This window comes from Melanostigma gelatinosum (assembly GCF_949748355.1).
Source record: "Melanostigma gelatinosum genome assembly, chromosome: 20".
NCBI lineage: Eukaryota > Metazoa > Chordata > Actinopteri > Perciformes > Zoarcidae > Melanostigma > Melanostigma gelatinosum.
The window spans coordinates 9,611,517-9,633,696 of record NC_136653.1 but is presented as its reverse complement, the minus strand read 5'-3'; the positions used below and the strand labels follow the sequence as shown (position 1 = coordinate 9,633,696).

Genomic DNA, 22,180 nt, shown 5'->3' with positions numbered 1-22,180 from the left:
ACTGATGTTTGTAGTTGAGGTCATTTTTGCATGGCTGGGTGTACATAAGCCGTGTTCATACTCCTGTTCAAAAGTAGTTTCCCTTTTTGACTTTATGCCTTTATTTTTATATGCAACTATTTAATGTATGTTCGTGTGTTCTTTGCGCTTCGTGATACAAGATGCATCCAAGTTGGATGCATTCATTGGATTACGTTGGGTGGGTTTTTTTTTTTTGGAACCCTTTTTAAGGCAAAGTACTGATACAGATCTGATGTGCACACATACTTTTTCTATAAATAATGCTTGGCAACTTTGTTCTGAGTGTTTTTTGAGCGCATGGCATGAACATTTAGGTATTGCTATTTTTAATTGATTAATAAGTGCTTGTGAATCAACTACGGTTTTTTGAAAAATGTTTAATACGCAAGCTATCAAGACTAATGGGGCAGTATGTGAACATTGGCAACAACACACCTGGAAGCTGGACTAAATGAGACATCTTTGGTGAATGTAATACTCATTTGGCTGTACAGGAAGTGTGGACCCTTGTAAAAGAATGCAAGGAAAAATAAAATCACCCCAGAGTTGTTTGCTGGCAATATTGTATTGAAAGCATTTTATTGAAAAGACTATTTACATCACAAACTGAGTCAATGGAAGCTACCATCACCAACATTCTCAAACTGCTCTTTACTCAAACGCATCATTCCTTACTCACTGCAGGGCCCCGTGGTGCTTCACAGGGCCAGTGCAAAACATGTTTTATATTCTATTTGAATATTGTGAGCAGGGGGGAGTAGAATGACAAGTAAACACTTGCACTGCTGCATACATCATCCAAACTACTGTATGAGTCAGCTGTCTCGGTGGGTAACTGGTGTAATGTGGGAAATAAAGGCCAGATCCTGCCACGCCTTGATGGACCATGAAGTAGGACTTAGAGCAGTGGATGGCAAACTACATCATACAATGATTACACCCGTTCACTGACATATCTCATTTTACGCAGCCACTCTTTAATGAACTCCCTTTGTACCAAAATATCCCATTTAATCCTTAAATACAAGGTAAGCCCAACAAACGATCCTTATTACAATGACAGCTCTAGTTCAATCTTGTCAAATAAAGGTAAAGGCCCATGTGTCTCCTCCCTCATTAGAGATGTGTTTTGTATGACTGAAAGCAAAAGAGGAAGTGTTTGTTTATCTCTGCGTGTCTAGTCCATCTTGAGGCTCCGGTAGATGTAGCGAATGAACGCCAGCGAGGCCCAGAACGACACGCTGCCCAGCATCAGGGAGAAGACCATCGCCGTGAGCAGAGAGTAGCCGAAGAACTCTGTGCTCTGCACCAGGCCGCTCATAGACGACCGGTTCCGGTAGTAGAAGACTGAGTACACGAAGATGAAGAGGCCGGTGGAGCCGGTGCTCAGGACGCTCCGCCACCACCACCGGTGGTCCTCGCCCGACAACAGGAAGTAGGTGAGCGCGACCGAGATGCAGGCGCCCACTGAGAGGAGGATGGCGAAGACGCACAGCAGGATGCCGTACAGGGTGTAGTACTCTCTGCCCCAAACCGTGGCGAAGATGTAGTACAGCTCCACTGAGATGGCACTGAGGGAGGACATTGATAGGAAGGAGTGTGTGGAATAAAACGGCATTCAGTAGGCTGTACTTACATTTAATTTTTCCCCCATCGGGTGGATGAATCCGAATAAAAGGAATTGTGGGCGCTTACTCATCAGTCAAGATGACAACAGTGCAACAAACATTTGCATGTATAGATTTCACTCATTATCCAAACCACTCTGGGCATAAATAATACAAAAGTTAAGTTACAGAACACAAATATAAATGATAATTTAATTCTTTGACAATTAAATTTCCTATATTTCAATTCTTCACATAAAAATTCTAATATATAAATACTGAATAATTCATATCAACTGTTGAATAAAGATTTGGAGTGAAGCTCTTTTTTAAATCTTAATCTTATATTTAATCCATTCACTTCTCCGCTTTATGACTACGACGAGGCGGGACTTAATGCCATTGAATTCCCCCTTTGATGGAAGCACCTCTTTTCCACACATGAAGACACCTCACCTGAATGGCAGGAAGCCGCCGATGGCCATGTGCACGACCGTGTGTTTGTACCAGGGCTGTGTCGGGATCTGCCGGGCGATGTTGCGCGTGCGACAGGGCGCCTGGAAGCTGCCGGCTCGGTTCTTTCCCACAATGCCGCCGATGACGGTGAGCGGGAAGCCCACCAGCACCCAGGCACCCAGAATGAGGAGCACAGTGGTGGCCGGCAGAGCCTGAGTGGAGCCGCTCCACCAGTGGATCGAGTTCACAACACTCCACGTCAGGAACAGAGGAGCTGTGGGAATGAAGGACGGCCATTTTTAATCATTCCAGATCAGGGGTGCCCACACTTTTTCGGCTTGCGAGCTACTTTTAAAATGACGAAGTCAAAATGATCTACCTACATTAAAAATGCTGAATATCTATTTATATATATATATATATATATATATATATATATATATATATATATAGGCAAGGCAAGTTTATTTGTATACCACATTTCAACAAGGTAATTCAAAGTGCTTCACATAAAACCATTAAAAGCATCAAAACATAAGGTGACAAAGGAGATTTAAAAACAATTAAGAACATTCATTGCATTAAACATTTTTTTTTTAAACAGTGTAAGAAATAAAATACAGTAGTAAAATGCAGAAATGCAGGAAATTGATTAATATATGAATTGAATGTGGTTCAATTAAAGGCAGCAGCAAACAGAAGGGTCTTCAATCTTGATTTAAATGAGCTGAGGGTCTCAGCAGACCTGCAGCTTTCTGGGACTTTGTTCCAGATATGTGGAGCAGAAAAACTGAACGCTGCTTCTCCATGTTCAGTTCTGACTCTGGGAACAGAAAGTAGACCGGTCCCAGACGACCTGAGGGGTCGGGATGGTTCATAAGGTAGCAGCAGATCAGAGATGTATTTTGGCCCTAAACCATTCAGTGCTTTGTAAACCAACAGCAGGATTTTAAAGTAAATTCTTTGTATGACATACTGAGTATACTTTATATTTACAATATATGTTGGCATACCTTGCATAACTGCATGAACCCTTATGGCACAATACAATTCTGTACATTTTTGGTCATGACCTTACTCTGATGACTTGCACTGAATGGCATTGGCCAGAGTTGCATATTCGGACAGTAGCTGCTGGTGTCCGCCTCAAGCAGACTTCAAATGATCATCAGTCATGGTGGAACGGTGTTTGGTCTTAATGTTCTTCATGTGGGAAAAGGCTGACTCACATAAATGAGTAGAGCTGAATAATGCAGTCAAGAAGGTATCACATGTCCTCATGTTTGGGTAATTTTCCTCTCTGAGGAAACTGTCCATGAGCCCTGGACTTCAGCTGAATGTCAGCTTGCAGTGTCAGAATCTCATCCTCCACTCCAGACGAGTTCAGGTGAAACAGCGTTGACATTTTTGATGCGAGTGAATCAACCTCAATATCTTCCCCAAATGTGCAGCACATAAGTGTAGCAACTGGCTCGAGTAAAGCAAAGTCTGGAAAGCGTTTGTCAAACTCTGACAGGCACTTGTCAACCTGCTCTGTGTAGCGCGCGCTGTCAAGTTACGCACACGCCTTCCGCTGAGTCTCCAGTTCTGACGCCAGGTTTTGGAAGTTTCCCAAATCATGGCGCTGCAGCTTTAGATTCTTTAGTAGAAATAAATTGGAAGGCTAACTAATTAGCTCGCCGGAGTTTTGCGGTTGACCGCGCATACGTGGTGACCCATGTGTTAGAAAATCAAGTGGCAAATGCCATGAGGAAATCAATTTTTTTTTGAATGGCATGCGATCTACTCGACCGGTCGATCGCGATCGACGTATTGGGCACCCCTGTTCCAGATCATTCTTTGAGAAAACGTGCCTCAGAGTATTTGTTAGAAATGTTTTAAATGATGAAAACATAATGAGATACAGCTGTTTAATGACTAAATGAGACCACGTTTTATGTGCCAGGGGGCATTTTCTCTTTTCAAACAACTTCCTGAACCTGGAAACAGTGCAACTGCAAAGTAAGAATGCATAATAGATAAATGAATACATATTAACCGGGTAGAATAGCATTGCCAGAACACTAATGAAGACTGACATATTACACTAGCGGTGCCCTTACCTATCCAGCTTGTTCCTTTAGAAAGAACACGATGAAAATCTATAAAAGCTTTAAAAGCTATTAGGCCTGTGTGAAATAAATCCAGTTTCTCTTCTAAATGTTAAACGCAAAGGCAAAACCTCAATTGAAACAGGAGGAAATTAAGCAGAAACTAACTATGGCTGCATGAATAGATATAAAAACATCAAGCTATTGGCGGCGAGGAGATCCTCTGAATCCATTACAGGCAAATTCAGTGAAGTCGTTTCACACTTCAGTTCAAGTTCTCTGTGAACTTTCCCGCCCTGCCGCTCTCACACACACACACACACACACACACACACACACACACACACACACACACACACACACACACACACACACACACACACACACACAGTGTGTGCAGTGATCCCACAGCCTTTGTATCGCACTCACCGGAGAAGAGCGACGAGGTGAGGATGATGTTCCACACCCAGCGCTGGCCGTTGATCTGCGTGTAGAAGCTACAGGACACGTAGCCGGACACACAGCTGGTCAGAGCGTACAGCATGATAGCTGTGGAGTTGATGGAGCCATGGCGATGCACATTGAACATCCCCAGCAATGCCATTAAGATGATTCCTATCGCAATCAGGAGACATTTGAGTGATCAGACTCCCGTGTGCGAGGCCTGTACATATGACCTTTTGTCGTACAAAAACTCAGAACTAGTCCGCTCAAGTTTCAAACAGGAACAGACAGCGTTTTGGATTTTATCAGCCCTGCGTGTGTGCATGTTGAGCCGGTGTGTTTGGGTGTATTTGAGAATGCATGCTCACCTGTGGCAAGGGTAAGGAACTGAGCGCCCACTCCCAGCACGGCACACAGCAGGCTTTTGTACGGGGGAAACCTGAAGACATCCGTGTGTATGATCTTCCAGCCGTTGTCTCCCTGATCCAGGTCATCACAGCCGCCCTCTTCCTCCACGTTGTACCTGCAGGTGAAGGAAAAAAAACGGGTTCACCAACGATGTCATCATGTAGGAGTCACCCCACAAGCTTCTGCTTAGTTCCAGATGAAAGTGCATCTCTGGTCCATAAGGGCTGGGGTGAATCATCACAAGACACAGAGTGCACAAATAAAAGCCCAAAACATCTCAATGTAATGTAACCTTATACACTCTATTTCAGGAGCGCTACACATATGCAGGAACGAACATGTCTGAGGGGAAGCCTGTCTTCTGTTTGCAAGTAAAGAACATCTAAACGACCCGGTAACCGCACTCAGACTTCTGTATAGTTTACAGCGTTGTGCTGTAAAGATTGATTTTCTGTTGGTTGACTCATCTGTTATTGCATTGTAAACAAATAAAACCTCTGGTAACTATATTCAAGATAGTTTAACAGGTTTTTGCTCTGAGATTATATTTAACACCCAAAGTGATATTGGTTTGTTCTTCAGTGTAAACTTTCATATTAAAGACAGTTTCCCATACATTGGCCCAGGCATAACCTTGATTAATTTCCCTGACTGACCTGGCAAAGTCATTCTTCAGGACCCGCATGAGGATGATGATGACGAAGCCCAGCAGCAGCACCACCAGCACCAGCGAGTTAATAATGGAGAGCCAGTGGATCTCCAGCGTTTTGGGGAAGAACGAGTAGTCTCGGAGACGCTCGGCTCTCCGGCCGTGAGGCAGAGTGGACTCGAACCAGCGCACGCTGTAGGTGTGGGTGACCGTCAGGCTGCCTCCACCCACCCCGACTCCACCCACCGCTGCACCCGCCCCCTCCTCCAGGGGAACAGGTTTGACGTCTTTCACTGAAACATTGGCGAAGATCACAGAGTCGCCGTTGTACTCGATGTTGAAGTCGAGGTGGGTCCACAAACCCACCTGGTGGAGGGGACAGAAGAAGGCGGGGACACAGACGCAGCAGGAACACAAGAGAGATAACAGAGAAAAAGAAAGAGGAGGGGGGGGGGGAGAGATAAGAAGAATAACACTGATTGGGGTTCAGCTGAAACAGGAGCTTTGCATGAAGATAAAAGCTGAGACAGTATTTCTATCTTCCTCTTTGGTTCCCTCATATAATCCAACGTACGACACATATTACACAAAGTCCTCGGGAGCACCAAGAGCTTTACCTTGTGGCTGTGAGGCAGGAAGCCGCTCTCCTCTATGTATCCCACAAACCCCCAGATTGGAACGTCATCCAGGACAAATTCAAAGTAGAACAGCTCCTCGATGGCCTCACGAAGTTCGTCCACCTGACGCACACAGAACAGATCCAGGATCACACCCCGTGTGTTCTTAAGGGCCACGGCCTTATTATTCTTAAACTACATTACAATAGACCAGCATACTCAAGAGAACCACTTTCTGAGGAAATGTTAAGCAACGATAACCATCAAACGGTAGTTTCATAAAAGGCTTGTTGTCTTGCAACATCTACCACATTGTGATCAATTGACATACAGTAGTTTCAATTCAAGTTCAAGCTATTTAATGAATTGTAAACAGTTTAAATCCACCATGTGCTCAGACTATTGAAGCTTAACCATATACATCTGGTAGTACACAGTGTTAAGTTCAAACTATCCCGGCCTTGTGTAAATAAATACCTGTTTCTCTGAAAGTGTGAGCTTGCAAAGGGTCTTTTTCTCCACGTTCTCTTTGAATCGGATGTAATATATTGACTCTGCCATCCTGTCACCGTCCAACACTTCTCCCAGACTCAGGGACTTGTGGTGCACCTGAAGAAGAAGAAGTGTTACAATATGATCAACAGAGTTGGTCACAAGTAGAAGTTGAAGTACCATATCCCATAACGGTGGGTAATAAGTTACTGCTGTTGTAAATTTGGGTCTCACTGCCACCGACTGCACTTTGACTAATTACTTTTTACTAATTACATGGTATACTTTATATAACCTGGGTATATTATTTCAAGTGTCGAAAATTTGATTTAACACATTTTTACAGCAAATTAACACCAATTTCTCTTCCTGTAAAAGGTTCATTTTTTTCATTCTGTATTCATTAAAATGGGTTAATAGATTTTGTGACACTCCAACCAAGGCCTCTTCAGTGAAGTCCCCCCAAAAAAGTCTCAAATAAAGTCCCTCCCAAAGGAAACACATGGACACAGGAACAAATGCTGTTCTAAAAATGATCTAATGACAACATCTACATTTTATGGCCAGATGGAAATACAGTGTGTTTCAGATAAAAGACTGTGTCATCCTTACATACGTGACTACATTTAGCATGACAAAATAATCTCCAGTTTCTTTGTGGACTTCAGAACAGTGAAACAGAACAAAAACACTGACCTTCTCGGGCCTGCAAACAGGCAGGGTGTAGTAGTGATATGTCTCCTGGGGGTTATGATAAGGGCCCACTTTGTTGACATAGAGAGTCACGTTGTCCCCCTGCTTGTAGCCCACTGCCCAGCCTGAGAACAAGCACAGGATCAAGACGCAGTGCAGGCCCATCGTCCTCTGGCAGCCACCTGGCAGGTGTCCTGTTCCGCACTGCATAACCTCTGCTGCAAAGATCGGACAGTTCGTGAGGGACAGCAGGTGTGATTGAAACCAAGACGGTCTGTCCTGTGACTTAAAAGTATGCCTCTTGTATAAAGTCGTGCCAGTTAGATCTGATGAGTTATGTGACAAGTGGAGAATTTTATGCAACGTCACTCCCTCAACATTTTACCAAAGACAGCGGAGAACTGAGACTGTAACCACCATGAGTTACAATGTAACTCATGATCAGTTGGATCAGTCGACGGGGGGGATTTCAACAGAATTAAAGAATTAAATGAGCTCCGTCGGCTTTTATCTGCCTTTTATGAGTTTTTGAGGCACAAACTGACATTTCCCAAAGATGTTATTTTGTTAATACTACAAGGGTCTCCTTAGAATTCCTGAGTGGGATGTTGCTTTCAATTTGATGTATTGGAAACACATTTTGTCCACCGCATGCTAAACTCGCATGCTAATATTCATTAGCAGCATATTTTGAAAGGGAAACGATGATGTTGCAGTAGAGTGTGATGCTACAGCGCTATTGGTCATTTTAATTTATTTTAGGAAAGTCCTGTATTAGCAGCAAGTAGGCCAACTTATTCAAAACTGATGACCTATCAGTCTATGTATTTAAAGAATTCATTTAGCCTGTCCCCAACCTCACAAAGCACAGCCGGTCTCATCACTTCTGGGCTGGTTAATAAGAGAATATAAGAGTTTGATCCAAAGTCAGAACTGATGTAGCATCTACTGGTGAAATGTCACAGCGATGCAACATGCACCAGATGTGTTGTGCGTCCACATGCTGACTCAGTGTTAACATTGAGGAAAAAGTTAGACTGTTGTTTGGTTTCAATAGGGGTGCATATGAAGGATGGTACATGTGAAGGATGGTGCATGTGAAGGATGGGGCATGTGAAGGATGGGGCATGTGAAGGATGGGGCATGTGAAGGATGGGGCATGTGAAGGATGGTGCATGTGAAGGATGGGGCATGTGAAGGATGGTGCATGTGAAGGATGGGGCATGTGAAGGATGGGGCATGTGAAGGATGGGGCATGTGAAGGATGGGGCATGTGAAGGATGGGGCATGTGAAGGATGGGGCATGTGAAGGATGGTGCATGTGAAGGATGGGGCATGTGAAGGATGGTGCATGTGCTTGCCAGATGGTGTGCATGCTGTTCTCACACTAAAATGTGGATTCAGCTGGTTTCTGACCAGAGTTGGCAGTGGCGTGGGTATGCTCTCTGTGGAGAATCAGCTAAAAAGAGGAAGTCTCAAGAAGCTACCCACTTGTCAATTATCTTCTGTTATGCCCCCTATACCTATGTTTCCCCCCATAACCCTGTAAGTATATAGACAGGATTTAACACAAAACTATATCAGCTGGACCAGTGACAACAGCAGCAATAACTGATGACTTTAGCCAAACCAGCCGTGCTTTTATAAACTCTTTGTACTAACATCTCGTGAGTTAGCTAATAGCTAAATTGACTATTTCCTACTGCACTGCAACTCCTACGTGTCTGGCAGTATCCATGTAAAGAGACGTGAAAGTACATGAAGGGCCTCACTGATTCATGAAAAACAAACAACTTATCTCCATCAACGCTTCTTATTTCCAAAGAGGCACGGTGCATTTTCGTGTTTAGCCCCGAGTCACAAAGACAGAGAAAGACTACAGGCAAGAAGTTAGAAAAATCTGTGCTACCGGTATGGCTGCTCCTTCAGTTCCAATGCTGCAAAACCAGTCTGTTCACCGTATCCCTCGGAGTCCAGGCCCCGACAGCCCCCTCTCCGCTCCGATGTGCGCCGATGCTGGAGCTCAATGTAAAGACTGAACGCCACAGCTAAACATCTCGGGAATCCTCAATGCGACGCACCGACGTGTTATGCATTCATTGCAATCGTACCCGGGTACACCGAGTACTTTCATTGACACACGAGACAGCGAAGAAGAGAGGTCCGACTCCACGTCACCTTAAAAAAAATAAAAAATAAGGACGACTCCGTGGAGTTTTCCGGAGTGGGCGGAGAAACCAAAACACACCTCCGAGGTTACCGGTTATTCACAGCCCGTGAAATGTTCCTCTCACCCACCACTTGAAATTAACGTGGTTTATTTTACGCCTTAACCGAAATCTAACATTAAACCCGTTTCAGCGCCTACATAAGCCACTCTATTATTTTGCTGTATTGACCGGATTTCCTTCAACCTCAATGAACCAATCGGAAGCCCTTCCAGCACTTCCTTGTTAGAACCCAGACCTAGTTAATCAAACCTGCACAATCGATGCGCAGTTGTGCGGCGTCTTTAACGATGCCATAATCGATAGATTGATAGGTGATGTCTGCTAATTGATTTCCCGCGAAAGAGACGCAATTCCTCGCGCCGAGACGCTGGGACAAGTGTGCAAACCCGAGTGTTAAACGCTTACTGGTGAGTTGAACACAGTTTAACGGTATAAACCCTAATTCAGCATGTAAATGATAGCTACGGAAGTATAACTGTCCGCTAATAGCATGTACATTATGAATAAATCAGATGTTGTTTAATGTTAGCCCCCCAACTGAAGCTCTGTGCAGCAAAGCTACTTGCCAGGACACGTTCTGTACAACAACCCAATTTCCTTTAAAGAAATGACCATTTAATTTGGACGTCTATCACTGTAAATCCACACTCTAATAACAATCTGACATTATGTTTAGCTGTTACCAGTAGCTAGTGTTTAATTCGGCATGCGTCAGACGAAGCAGCACACATGTAAACAAAGTTTTAAAAACGACTCGTGTGATGTTGTCTCTCGTTGGGGGACTTCAAGTCTCATGTACCAGTTATTGGAGCCCCGACAAAATGTGCTTATCCTGATAACAGAATACACAATAGTTATTTCATTGTTTTTCAGACTGGTGATTTTCAGACCAACACAATGGGAATTCATGGACTTGCTAAGCTGATTGCGGACCAGGCCCCTGGTGCCATCAAAGAGCAAGACATCAAGAACTACTTTGGTAACTGTCACAGCAGGGCCCTTCCTCTGCAAACTGATGACGATGAGGCCTGCATATGAAATATTATTGAGATCAGATGAAAGGTTAATTTTCTCATTTGGGCACATTGGATCAATTCTGTATTCTATGATATTGAAATATAACAAAGATGAAGGATGGAAATAGATTATAATCACTTATAGAAATGGCATGTCAGCCATGTCACATTGGAGGTTTGGGTAATTCAATAAAGATGAATTGAGCCCAGAACTAAATTAATCAATAATTACCAAGCCATTTAGTTTCATAGTGGTGTACAGATAGTTTTACAGATATGTCTTTCAGTCTGCCATCTGATTCTGTTAAAAAGGTAACATGTAAAGCTCCAGTTGTGTCATCTGAATCATTTTGTGCAGTGAGTTCCAGTCAGACCACACTGTGCATCTTTTACTTAATGCAGGCCATGCTGAGCTTACGGGTGAACCAACGAATCTTATATACTTTCTTTACTTTATAATATAGCGAATGAAGGCTTGCATGAACACCAGTTTAGATGTTGTTCTGACAACCACTGCTGTTTCAAACATGTCAGATAATTAGCTAACTGCTTTTCTGAACTGTTGCAGGCCGTAAAATTGCTATAGATGCCTCCATGTGTATCTACCAGTTCCTGATTGCAGTGCGACAGGATGGTAACGTCCTGCAGAATGAGGATGGCGAGACGACGAGGTGAGATCCCCCCCCACACAACACAGGCACTTTACCCTGTGAAGTCATAGTAGGAGACACATAAGAGATACGGGAGCTCTTGGATTGCTCCAAGATATCAGGTAGCTCAAGTCTCGGGCAGAAGGCTGGAATATTTTTCTCACCTGTTTGCGCTTTTCCCTCAGCCACCTGATGGGAATGTTCTACCGGACGATCCGCATGCTGGAATACGGCATCAAACCCGTGTACGTCTTTGACGGCAAGCCCCCACAGCTCAAGTCAGCAGAGGTGAGTGTGGGCTCTGACCTCGCTGTAATCTTGTTCCCCTGTATATCAAACAATGTAGTCAGAACTGTTACAAGATGATTTTAGAGTTTCTTAAAGTGGCATTGAGTGTTACTCTCTGTAATTTGTTCTTGAAATAATGACTTTTTGTCAGCTACATCATCTGTCGCTTGTTTTGTCTTCCTCTCACTCCGTCTTTGCTCTTCTTGTCCCCCCCCCCCCAGCTGGAGAAGAGAGGGGAGAGGAGGGCAGAAGCGGAGAAGATGCTTGCTCAAGCTCAGGAACTGGGTACCGTTGATGCTTTTTAACACTTGAGTTCACAATACTGGCTTTACGGTGCTGTGTTGTCATGTCGGCCCTGACCCTGTAAACCAATGAGATCAGTCTAGATGTATTATACGATGAGCTGTAATTACATCGTAGAGATTGTGAAAAAAAAACGTTTTACTTTTGTTAAAATGTCTCCAAAACTGGTTTGTCTCAACCCAGGGGAACAAGAGAATATTGACAAATTCTCCAAGCGTCTGGTAAAAGTCACCAGACAGCACAACGATGACTGCAAGAAGCTGCTGACCCTGATGGGAGTTCCCTACGTTGAGGTTAGATCATCTCGCACTTCGCTACTCTTGCTTACTTTAAGAATATTTCCACATTTTTATTGATTTTGCTAACTAGTTTCGAGGACTTTTTTCCCCCACGGGGATGCTTTTTTCTGCTCTCTTTCTTACGTTTTCATTATCACTTGTACACCTGCGTGTTTATTGTCAGAATAGGCTTTAAATACCCAAAGTGTACTTTTAAAATTTCAACTGCCTTCCCCCGTGTCAGAGAAATAATTAGCAACAGGAGAGGTCTGGGTGAATAATTCTTAGAAATGTAATTTGATGTGTTTTGTATTGAAGGCTCCATGTGAGGCGGAGGCCAGCTGTGCCGCTCTGGTTAAAGCCGGGAAGGTGTTTGCCACAGCAACAGAGGATATGGATGGACTGACCTTTGGGACAAATGTCCTGCTCAGACACCTCACCGCCAGCGAAGCAAAGTAATGCAGTTACTCCATCGTCCCTTTGCACTGCTGGGCTCTGTAGCAGAGACGTTCTGAGAATAGAGATGTTTTGGTTTGATGTCTATTCATGTAACCTGTGAATTAGTCCTATTTCTATACTTGATGATGATACAGTTCAATCTGCAATTTAACAATCCATAATTGTTTTACAAGTACTACAGCCATACAACTAGTAGTAGTACTCAATCAACTCATATGGAACAGCTTATGAAGATGGCGTTATTGTTTGTTTCACCGTGAGTCATTAGTAATCTCACTGTCAAGATATTTATTTGTTTTAGGAAACTTCCCATCCAAGAGTTCCACTTCAGTCGCATCCTGCAGGACATTGGCCTGACCAATGAACAGGTGAAGTTTTTTTCTGACTTTGAGAAAGATGCTGCAGATGATGTAATGACAGCGTCACTTTTAATCTTGGGTGAAATTCAAGCGCCACATTGTCTGCTTTTATCATGCCGATTGTGCAAACTGTCATGAAACTGCAAATAGTTCACAGAAACACTCTGCTGGTAATTAGAACTGTAAGAGCTGTGGGAAATGTACAGCGGGGACATTTCTGCCTTCCTTGCATTAACTAGTCCAATCTTTCCGTGGTCCATCCCAGTTCATAGACCTGTGTATTCTGCTGGGCTGCGACTACTGTGGCACCATCAAGGGAATCGGCCCCAAGAGAGCCATCGACCTGATCAAACAACATGGCAGCATTGAGGAGATCCTCGAAAACATTGACTCCAAAGTAAGTTGATGTGTGCTGCGATCCAGACGTTGGGGCAGCTAAACAAAGGGGGGGGGGGGAGTTTGGTTCTGATTCTTTGTGTCGTGTGTGCCTTCATGCAGAAGCACCCTGCTCCAGAGGACTGGCTCTACAAAGAGGCCAGGGGGTTGTTTCTGAATTCAGAAGTGGTGGATTGCTCCACAGTGGAGTTGAAGTGGAGCGATCCGGATGAGGACGCTCTGATCCAGTTCATGTGCAACGAGAAACAGTTCAGGTGAAACCACCTCATCTCAGAATGGTCCCCAATGCTGGATTCATCTTCCCTGCTTGTTTTTTGAGTTTTCCTGCATTGATGATCATCGGTTGTTGAAATATGACCAGACAAACTGGTTAGACAACATCCGACCACTAGGCTGCACTGCTGGCCATGTAGAGGCTGCGTTTATGGTTCTAGCATCACTTGGAGACACAGCCTCTCTATATAGTTTGAGGTTTATAGTCCACAATAAAGTGTATTCATGACTGACTCCTTACAGTGAACCCTGATGGTTGTTTTGTTACTGACTCCTTCTGAATGCTGTTCTTAGATGCTCGTTTTTATTGCTGCGAAAAGACATGATGGGAAGTTCACCAGGAAATAACATTGTACATAGGGTGACATGTCATTTTGTTTGCATGAATTGATTTGTTTGCGTATGTGGACGCAGTGAGGACAGGATGCGCAACGGCTGTAAGAAGATTTTGAAGAGCCGACAGGGCAGCACACAGGGACGACTGGACTCTTTCTTCTCTATCACTGGATCTCTGTCCTCCAAACGCAAGGTACCGGTACATTTAGAACGACTACAGCGCAGCTGTGTGTTTCCAAAATGAGATGATTAGACTTGATCTATAATCAGAGCTGTTCAGCTCGCTGCTTTATTTTGATGCCTGCGAATATTGTCAAATGTTCCTTTTCTTACACCAAGTTGATGTTGTACATCTTCTGAATGTTGGACTCATCCGTTCCATTTCTTTGGCCTTACTTTTAGGAACCTGAGCTCAAAGGATCAGCAAAAAAGAAGCAGAAGACGGGAGCCACGCCAGGCAAATTTAAGAAGGGGAAATAGACGCTACACACGACTCCTTGTTTGTTTTGGGGAAGTAACTGTTCGACATGAGGAACACCTATTGAATATAGAAATGAACATAGAGCTCCAGGTGACGCAGGAGGAAGCTGCAACACAATGAGAGGTTGTGTGGTGAGTAGTTCAGCTGAACAACTGTGTTTATACAAGACCAAAAAAAACCAGTTTTTGTTAAAGTGTGTGTTCTGTTATTGAATAAAAATAATGAAGTTTTTTTTTGTAACGCACAGTGTTATTAGCATTTTTTATTATTATTATGGTTATTATTCTGCCCAGCACGGCAATTTTTTGTGTCTGTTCTTCCAGGCCGCAGCCAGTACTCCTGTACCAAACACACACACACACACACACACACAGAATCAACTCAACTGGTCCACAGCTGCATGCAGACTGAAGACAAACACCACTATGTGTATATGTATAAGCAACAGCATAATTTAAACAGGCTGCACCATAAAGAATAATTAAATGTATAAAAGGGAAATAAGCATGTCTTTCTGTAAGCCTTGACTCCTATGTTTCCATGAGCTTCATATGGTTCAAATATATGGTTCAAATAAGTCTCAACACAACAGCTGAGAATAATTAGTATCTATAACTGACAAATTAACTCGTCGCATACTGTGGAAAGCCCACGTTCCCCTACAGAGAATATGGTTTTATATGCGGGGTGTTCAAACAGTGTAAACAGTCTATGTACTGAAATGACAAATCAAGACTTATTGTTATATATAAATCCACATGATTAGAACTCCAGTTAATCGTGCATTATTAATGATCCTCAGGAGGACATCACATTCACTGCAGGACAACTAAAATGCAATGTGCATCTATTCATCGAGGCAGATACTTGTTTGTGAAGTTTCCCACACGTTCAGTTGGTGTTGACACTCTGAATGTGATGAGAAACCTTTATTTTAGCCGTGTGGCTTATCAACCAGACTAATAAGGAGAAGTGGTGGAGGGTAAGGCATGTACAACGCCCTCAAAAAATGATTTTTTTACTAAAAAAAGATGCTCACTAAAACAGATGTGTGTTGTATCTGGAAATAAAAATGTTTGCTTCCTAACCAAATTAAAGTTTAAGTTATTCTGTTGTGTTTAAGGGCCATTTTAAGAGTTTTTAAACATATTTAGATGATTATCTGGATAATATTGTGAATCGCTGTTATTTTGGCCATGATAATAACCATATGAATTTTTCATATCGTCCCATGCCTAATCTATACAACTTTCTGAATAGGATCAGATGACTTGGAATACTGCATAGTCACTTTTATTGTTAATGTGAAGAAGTCACACTCACATAATGCGGCTGCTCTTAACACGAAGTAACGAATGTTTTCTGAATATTTTGACAGAAACTCAATCAAAGTCATCTGAGAATTGATAGGCCTGAGAGAACATGATGTTGACGGTCTTATTTTTTTGTTTGAGTGTTTTCTTTGGAACATATTCAATTAATTTACTCACCAAAATGAATTTGGAACTGGAAAATATTTCCAGTTTTCTTTGTTATAACTTAACTCCCAATGGCAATGCAGTGATGATTAAAGAATTCAATTGATAGTCAACCCTTCAGAAAGTGGATGTAAGTCTGTCACTTTAAGACACACCGAACAATGCAAGAGCTGGAACAGAGACAATAAATTAGTTTCGTAATGACGCTAACCAACCCATGCGGTTTTTCAACACTTCTCCCCGAAAAAGGTATTTCACCATAATCTAAAGTCTTGAAATTGGACATTGTTTCAGGAAAATTACACCACCATGTCTTTGTATGTTTTCAATGTGCTGCACCTGTATGACAAAAAAGAAAACAAAAATTGTATTTTCAAATATTTCTGATAGATTGGTTGCATTACTCCCTTGATCCAGAAGTTGCCATAAGCAGCAATTCCCCCCTCTGGGTCATCACCTGTTTTGAAGTAAGAAATGCAGTGTGAACTTGGGTTTATTTCAAGACAATCAGCAGAAGTAGATAATCTAGATATGTAACTCCTGTTACTTAGTGCCTCTTGCATCACTCATATATGTGGTCTGACATGTACACTGTAACTTGAGCATCTATATCCCTCTCATGGAGTGTGCATTTCTGCACTACGGCATCATACATGGTCACTATTCCGAAGCCTCAACAGTTGGAGATCACTAAAGCACCAATAGATAAATAAAGTTAATCACCAATTACAGTGTTAAGATGTAACGTTAGTAACCTAACTTGTGCTCTTATTGAACCGACTGTAGGAGCGCAAACAGGACGATTATCAAAAGGGAGAGCGGACCAGAAATGGCCGACGTGCGTTTGGTGTGTAGACGATGAACAATTAAGATAACGCTGTAACAGTAACGTTACCTGTGTGTGTTATCTCAGGAGCAACATTAAAACCAGATCAAACTTATTGTAGTGTTGAACGTTAGTCCATTGTCTTAGCTTCATTTCTTCACCTAGTGGAAGTTCCTCAATTGCAGCACTTTGCTTGAAAATGTGAAGACCTTGCCGTTTCTCCTTTTTTGCTGTGGGCATTTTACTGCTTTTATTGATTTACATCTTTTTGTTTTGAAGCCACATAGTTATTTGTTTTATGATATGCATTTAAAAAAAAAGGCATTGAGTGAAATGTTACATTTTTTATGTATGTTTGCAGGACATAAGTCAAGGCTCTCATATTGAGTAGAATTAAATTTTAATATATGTTCAACTGAACTCAAATTACGACCGGTACTGAAAACACAGTGAATACAATGCAAGCCAAAACAATTATTTGCGTGGATTTCCTTTTTTTTCACATCTCTTTTGTGAGCGACTGTGGTCAGCAAGAAGAAACTCATGAATAAAAGACAAACCTTGCAGTTGCAGTATTAACATTTCTCAGCTTTCGTTTAGAGATTTACAAAAATGTTGCAGTACATTCCATGTGTGCTGTTGATCATATTCATACAGTGTGATCAGTGACTTATGAATACCCTTTATTTTACAAAACTGACAGTATTTTTCATTTGTATGTGAAATGATTTATGTGAAATGAAAAAATATTGTCTAAGTTGGTTCTTGCTGTATTTTTGAAGAGGTGAAGTCACCAATCAGGAGCAACATTTGAATCACAATTTGATGACAATTGACGCGGTTGTTGAAGTGTTTCAGTGTTAAACTCATAATTAAAGCTAAATGATGATTGTTGTTGATTCTGTCATAAATATGTATCCTATTATATGGAGAAATTCTTAAGATTTGATGCCAAGCTTTCAGGGGCTTTAAATTTGGTCATTGAGTTACAACCCAGATTTGGTCATTGAGATACAACCCAGACAAACACACGAGGACAGGAAGTGAAATATCTATAAGTGAATACCAAAATAAAACAGGAAATAAGAGAAAAACTGAAAACAATGAAAAAAAACAAGACTTTGTAACAATATTTGGCTCATTCAGTGTACGGTTATTAAATCCACAGAAAATAAAGTTACTTCTGCATGTAATAATCAGACAACAATCAGGAGAGAGAGAGTATTTCTCCACGCATGCAAGCTCTTAACAATTTAAATAATCAGTTCCATCTCATAATATGCATTGTTGTGACTCTAAATGTGTCACTTCTTCATTTAGAATATTTTCATTTCATCATTGGCTGGTAAAGGAATGGACATTGTGGTATTTTCAGAATCCAGTAGTGGTTGTCGTACAAATGTGCATACAAGTGTGTGAATTATAGCTTTATTTTCCATTCTCAGGAACACCAGCAGTGATGTTTTGACCCACCTTCCACGAACTCCTCCTTCCTTTCACAGTCCATCTTGGTTCACAGACCTGTGACTTCTGCATTGACCTGGTCAGACAGCACGGCTGCACTGAGGAAAAAGCACTCACTCCAATGTAAGTTGATGTCTGCTACAATCAATCATTTTAGGATCAAATGGCAAATGGTAGAAAACGAAAGTTACGAATGTAACTACGGTTCTATGAATCCTGGATGACCGCCAGAGGCAGTGCTTCACACTGGATATCTTCCGTCTCGCGCATGCGCAGGTCGAATATTTATATCAACAAAGTCACGTGTGACCTCGGATGACCCCCGTCGTCTATAAGTTCCGGTGTCATCCTGAGCTCAGTCCTATGGAATCTTCTCGCGAGTTTACGGGATTCCGAGTGACCAAGAACTCTGGCGGTCATCCAGGATTCATAGAACCGTAGTTACATTCGTAACTTTCGTTTTCTACCATTTGCCATTTGATCCTAAAATGATTGATTGTAGCAACTTTGCCAGCTGGATAGGCCGGTTTATATGTGAACGTATCCACACCCTTGGGAGAAACACTGCATTAGGCCAGAAAGTGACACCCAAGCCATCTGAGTTCCACCTCAGACATGATTCTTCCACTGATAGGGCATGCAGCTCGCCCCCACATTGAGCTGAATTGACGGCAAGGAGAAAACAGTCTTGCCGACAGCCATCTCGGCTCCGCCTGTGCCAGGGGTTCAAAAGGAGACAAGCATAAGGTGTCCAGTACCAAGGGTAGGTCCCATGCCGGGGAGACCGGCCCTTATCCAGGAGGGACTGTAGAAACTCAGTACAGCAGGCACGGGGCGCTGTACTGGGACCTTGTTCTGAGCCGCACACCAGTCGGAGAACAGCTTCCACCTGTTTCTTGTACTGCAGGCAGGTAGACCGCGCACTGGCATTCAGAATAGTCAGTCAGACTGGTTCTATACAGCCACTCAGCATCCGGTCGGGCCCTCCCGTGACCCATAGTTGAAGGCGGCAGGGATTGGAATGCCAAATCCGCCCCTCTAGTTGCGACAGGAGATCCCTCCTGTCAGGGAAGAACTCTGACAAGCTTATAGCAAAATCAGAGGGAATGGTGGAAAGGCATAAAGAAGATCCTCTGGCCACGTGTGAGCCAGGGCATCTTGACCCAGAGGGCTGGTCCTCTCCGTCAGGGAGACCCAGTGGGGGCAGTGGGTCGACACGTCTGGATGCAGCCGCCACTCTCACGGTGGAGGCTTGTGACGGAACAGGAAAACCACAACCTGGTTCCGTTCTCCTGGTGGGTACATTGCCCACAGGCTGGTCAGGCGAGGGGCCTCCCAAGTCAGAAGGCCACGGTGATCCCCGTAGCAACTTCTGCAGATCTGGTGCCCCATTGATAGTTCATGGGAAATCACAGCAGAGGTGCTGTCCACCGGACAAGCACATGCTTTCCCTTCAAACATGGAAGGAAGTGCTCGAGCGCTAGCTCTAGAACCTGGACCTGCGGTCTTTCAGCAGACAACTGCCCCCAGGCTGTCCTGTTCTGTCACACTGCACCCCGCCTTGAGAGGCAGGTATCTGTTGTGACAATCTCCTGGTGGAATGGAACCGAGCCCTTCTTCTTTTGGGGCTCGGTTCCTGGGACACTGTTCGCCAGATATGCACTCCCTCCATGGGGATAGTGAATAGGCACTGTTTCGATAATATTATTGCCCTGTATCTGTGCCACTTGGCATCCAAGTGAAGGCTGTTTAGCCATCCGCAAACCCAAGGGAACGACAGTTGAGGCAGCTGTCAGTTTACCCAATAGTCTGAGAAAAGGATGTAGGGCAACCGTCTGCCCCCTCGGAAGAGGGAGAGGTTGTGGGGGTTGTTGGCCACATGCTGGGGCAACAGACAGGCCCTCAAAAGGCCACACTAATGAAGGTTATGCTCTGAGAAGGGCTCAGGTAGCTCCTCTCCATGTTCATCTTGAGGCCCACCGGGCCACGTGAGAGAAGGCGAGCAGTGTCCTGTGGCGCCTGAAGCCGGGATGGCGCCTAGGTCAGCCAGTCGTCTAAGTACGGCAGTATGTTCACGCCCTGCGATTGCAGGGGGAAAGGACAGCAGTAACACACTGTGAACACCCATGGGGAGATGGGAGAGTCCGAATGGAAGCACCCAGGACTGAAAGTTGTGGTGATGCACCATGGGAACATGGGAATAGGCGTCAATAGATGTGCACCACTCTCCCTTGGAAATCCGCTGCTGGGAGAAGAACCCCGACAGCCGGCCTGGAGACATCTCCTGGCACCCCTGCCGGGGGGACGGGGACGTAAGTAGGGTTGTATAGGTAGCGGTCCGGCCTCTCAGCAGGACGCGGAGGCCTGTTGCGGCTACTAGGGTAAGCTGGAGACTGAGAAAACGGCCTTGTGGGGCCAAAGTGGGACCCCTAGGTCTGGGGGTGCAGGCATGTCCCTGCAAAGACCAGAGAACTGCTGCCTGGTCTGGCTAGCTCTAACAGTCCACTGAAGCGCCTGTATAGCAGCTGACTCAAACAGCACACCAGGTTCCACTGGGACAGTACGGAGGGTCCCCTTACATGTCTCAGATAGGGGTGACTGCGCCAGCCAAACCTGGCAGCGAGTCTGAACCAGGGTGGACATCATACATCCACATTCCCTCGATATGAGCGCAAACGCCTGCAATGAAGCATCACTGAGCAGAAGCGTCGAAGTAGCCCGCTGCAGAAAATCTGTGAGGGAAAGCATGAGGTGGGAGAGGGAGTTGTCGATACGGTGCACAGTGCTGCCGTGTCATAAGCCCTGGATAGCAGGTCATCTTTGACCCGACATTGGGTCGAGGGCACCTGGCATCGGGCCTCAGAGTCTCCTCAGGGGAAACTGATGGACGCAATAGTCGTCTAATTGGCTGGCATACATGCAAGGCCAGATTTGCCACCTCCTGCATGGTCTGATGTAAGGCGGGAGAGAGCCCTGGTGTCTCCACCATGCACGCAACTCCCTCAGATATTCCTCGGAGGGAGGAACAGAAAAGGTGGTGAGGGCGGGAAGGCGCCTGAAGAAGGCACTCACAGGTGGATGTTCCAGCTGCTGTGTATGCCAGGCGTGCAAGGGCCATACAAATGACCAGGGTAGGTTGGGCTGGATTCAGCTGCCCTGACAGGGGGAGGTAGACCTCACGCATCAGGTGTTCCACTTCGGCCAGCCTAGCAGACCTTACTGCTCAAGGCGTGATGCCGCAGGTCCTGCCTGGGTTCTCCGAGAGGCCCTGCCTCAGAAGCTCGAGGCTAGGGCAAGAGGTCAGGGCCGTCCTCAGGCTGAAGAGGAGCTATACAGGTCCTACAGCCGGGAGAGTTTAACATGGCCGCGATTCTGGTAAGGCAAGGCAAGGCAAGTTTATTTGTATAGCACATTTCAACAACAAGGTAATTCAAAGTGCTTCACATAAAACCATTAAAAGCATCAAAACATAAGGCAAAAGAAAATGACATTTAAAAACAATTAAAGAACCCTTGTCCCACTAGTTGATGCGGAATTCCAAATCAGTCTGAGCGGGAGCGCTCCGCTGAATGTTGAGAGAACAGGCAGGGGGCAGTCAGTGGCGAGTGATCCTTCGGACACTTCACTTGGCCAGCCGCTGCGGATATTGGTGACCCACCAGTTAGCCTGACCGAGAGCACTCTGCCACTGTGGAAACAGGTCAGGCAAAGTCCCTATAGTGAGAGGGGAGCGAGGACACTCTTCACTAAGCTCACTCTCTTCACTAAGATAGTTGCTGCAGATATTGGTGTCCCACCAGTTAGCTTGAGCGAGAGCACTCTGCTACCGTAAAAAACGGACAAAAAAGAACACAGTCCATACAGTG

At 44.2% G+C, this 22,180-nt stretch overlaps 2 protein-coding genes across 3 annotated transcripts; one reads left to right on the top strand and one right to left on the bottom strand.

Moving 5' to 3' along the window:
• Positions 1–579: 579 nt before the first annotated feature.
• On the bottom strand, positions 580–9,523 carry tm9sf1 (transmembrane 9 superfamily member 1). Of its 2 annotated transcripts, none has more exons than XM_079291968.1 (9): positions 9,387–9,523; positions 7,481–7,695; positions 6,770–6,901; positions 6,293–6,415; positions 5,683–6,041; positions 4,987–5,141; positions 4,604–4,789; positions 2,085–2,358; positions 580–1,592 (listed from the first exon to the last, which is right to left on the bottom strand). In XM_079291968.1, exons 2-9 carry the CDS (start codon positions 7,685–7,687, stop codon positions 1,199–1,201), a joined length of 1,830 nt encoding a protein of 609 aa, XP_079148094.1. In that variant the 5' UTR covers positions 7,688–7,695; positions 9,387–9,523; the 3' UTR covers positions 580–1,198. The 2 variants fall into 2 exon arrangements, with proteins under 2 accessions (XP_079148094.1, XP_079148095.1); XM_079291969.1 differs by having other exon boundaries at positions 7,481–7,692; positions 9,387–9,511.
• Positions 9,524–10,059: 536 nt separating this feature from the next.
• fen1 (flap structure-specific endonuclease 1) lies at positions 10,060–14,787 on the top strand. The gene is made up of 12 exons (XM_079291970.1): positions 10,060–10,115; positions 10,582–10,687; positions 11,293–11,395; positions 11,560–11,662; positions 11,884–11,947; positions 12,149–12,258; positions 12,562–12,698; positions 13,004–13,070; positions 13,327–13,458; positions 13,560–13,711; positions 14,145–14,259; positions 14,469–14,787. Exons 2-12 carry the CDS (start codon positions 10,606–10,608, stop codon positions 14,544–14,546), a joined length of 1,143 nt encoding a protein of 380 aa, XP_079148096.1. The 5' UTR covers positions 10,060–10,115; positions 10,582–10,605; the 3' UTR covers positions 14,547–14,787.
• Positions 14,788–22,180: the final 7,393 nt, after the last annotated feature.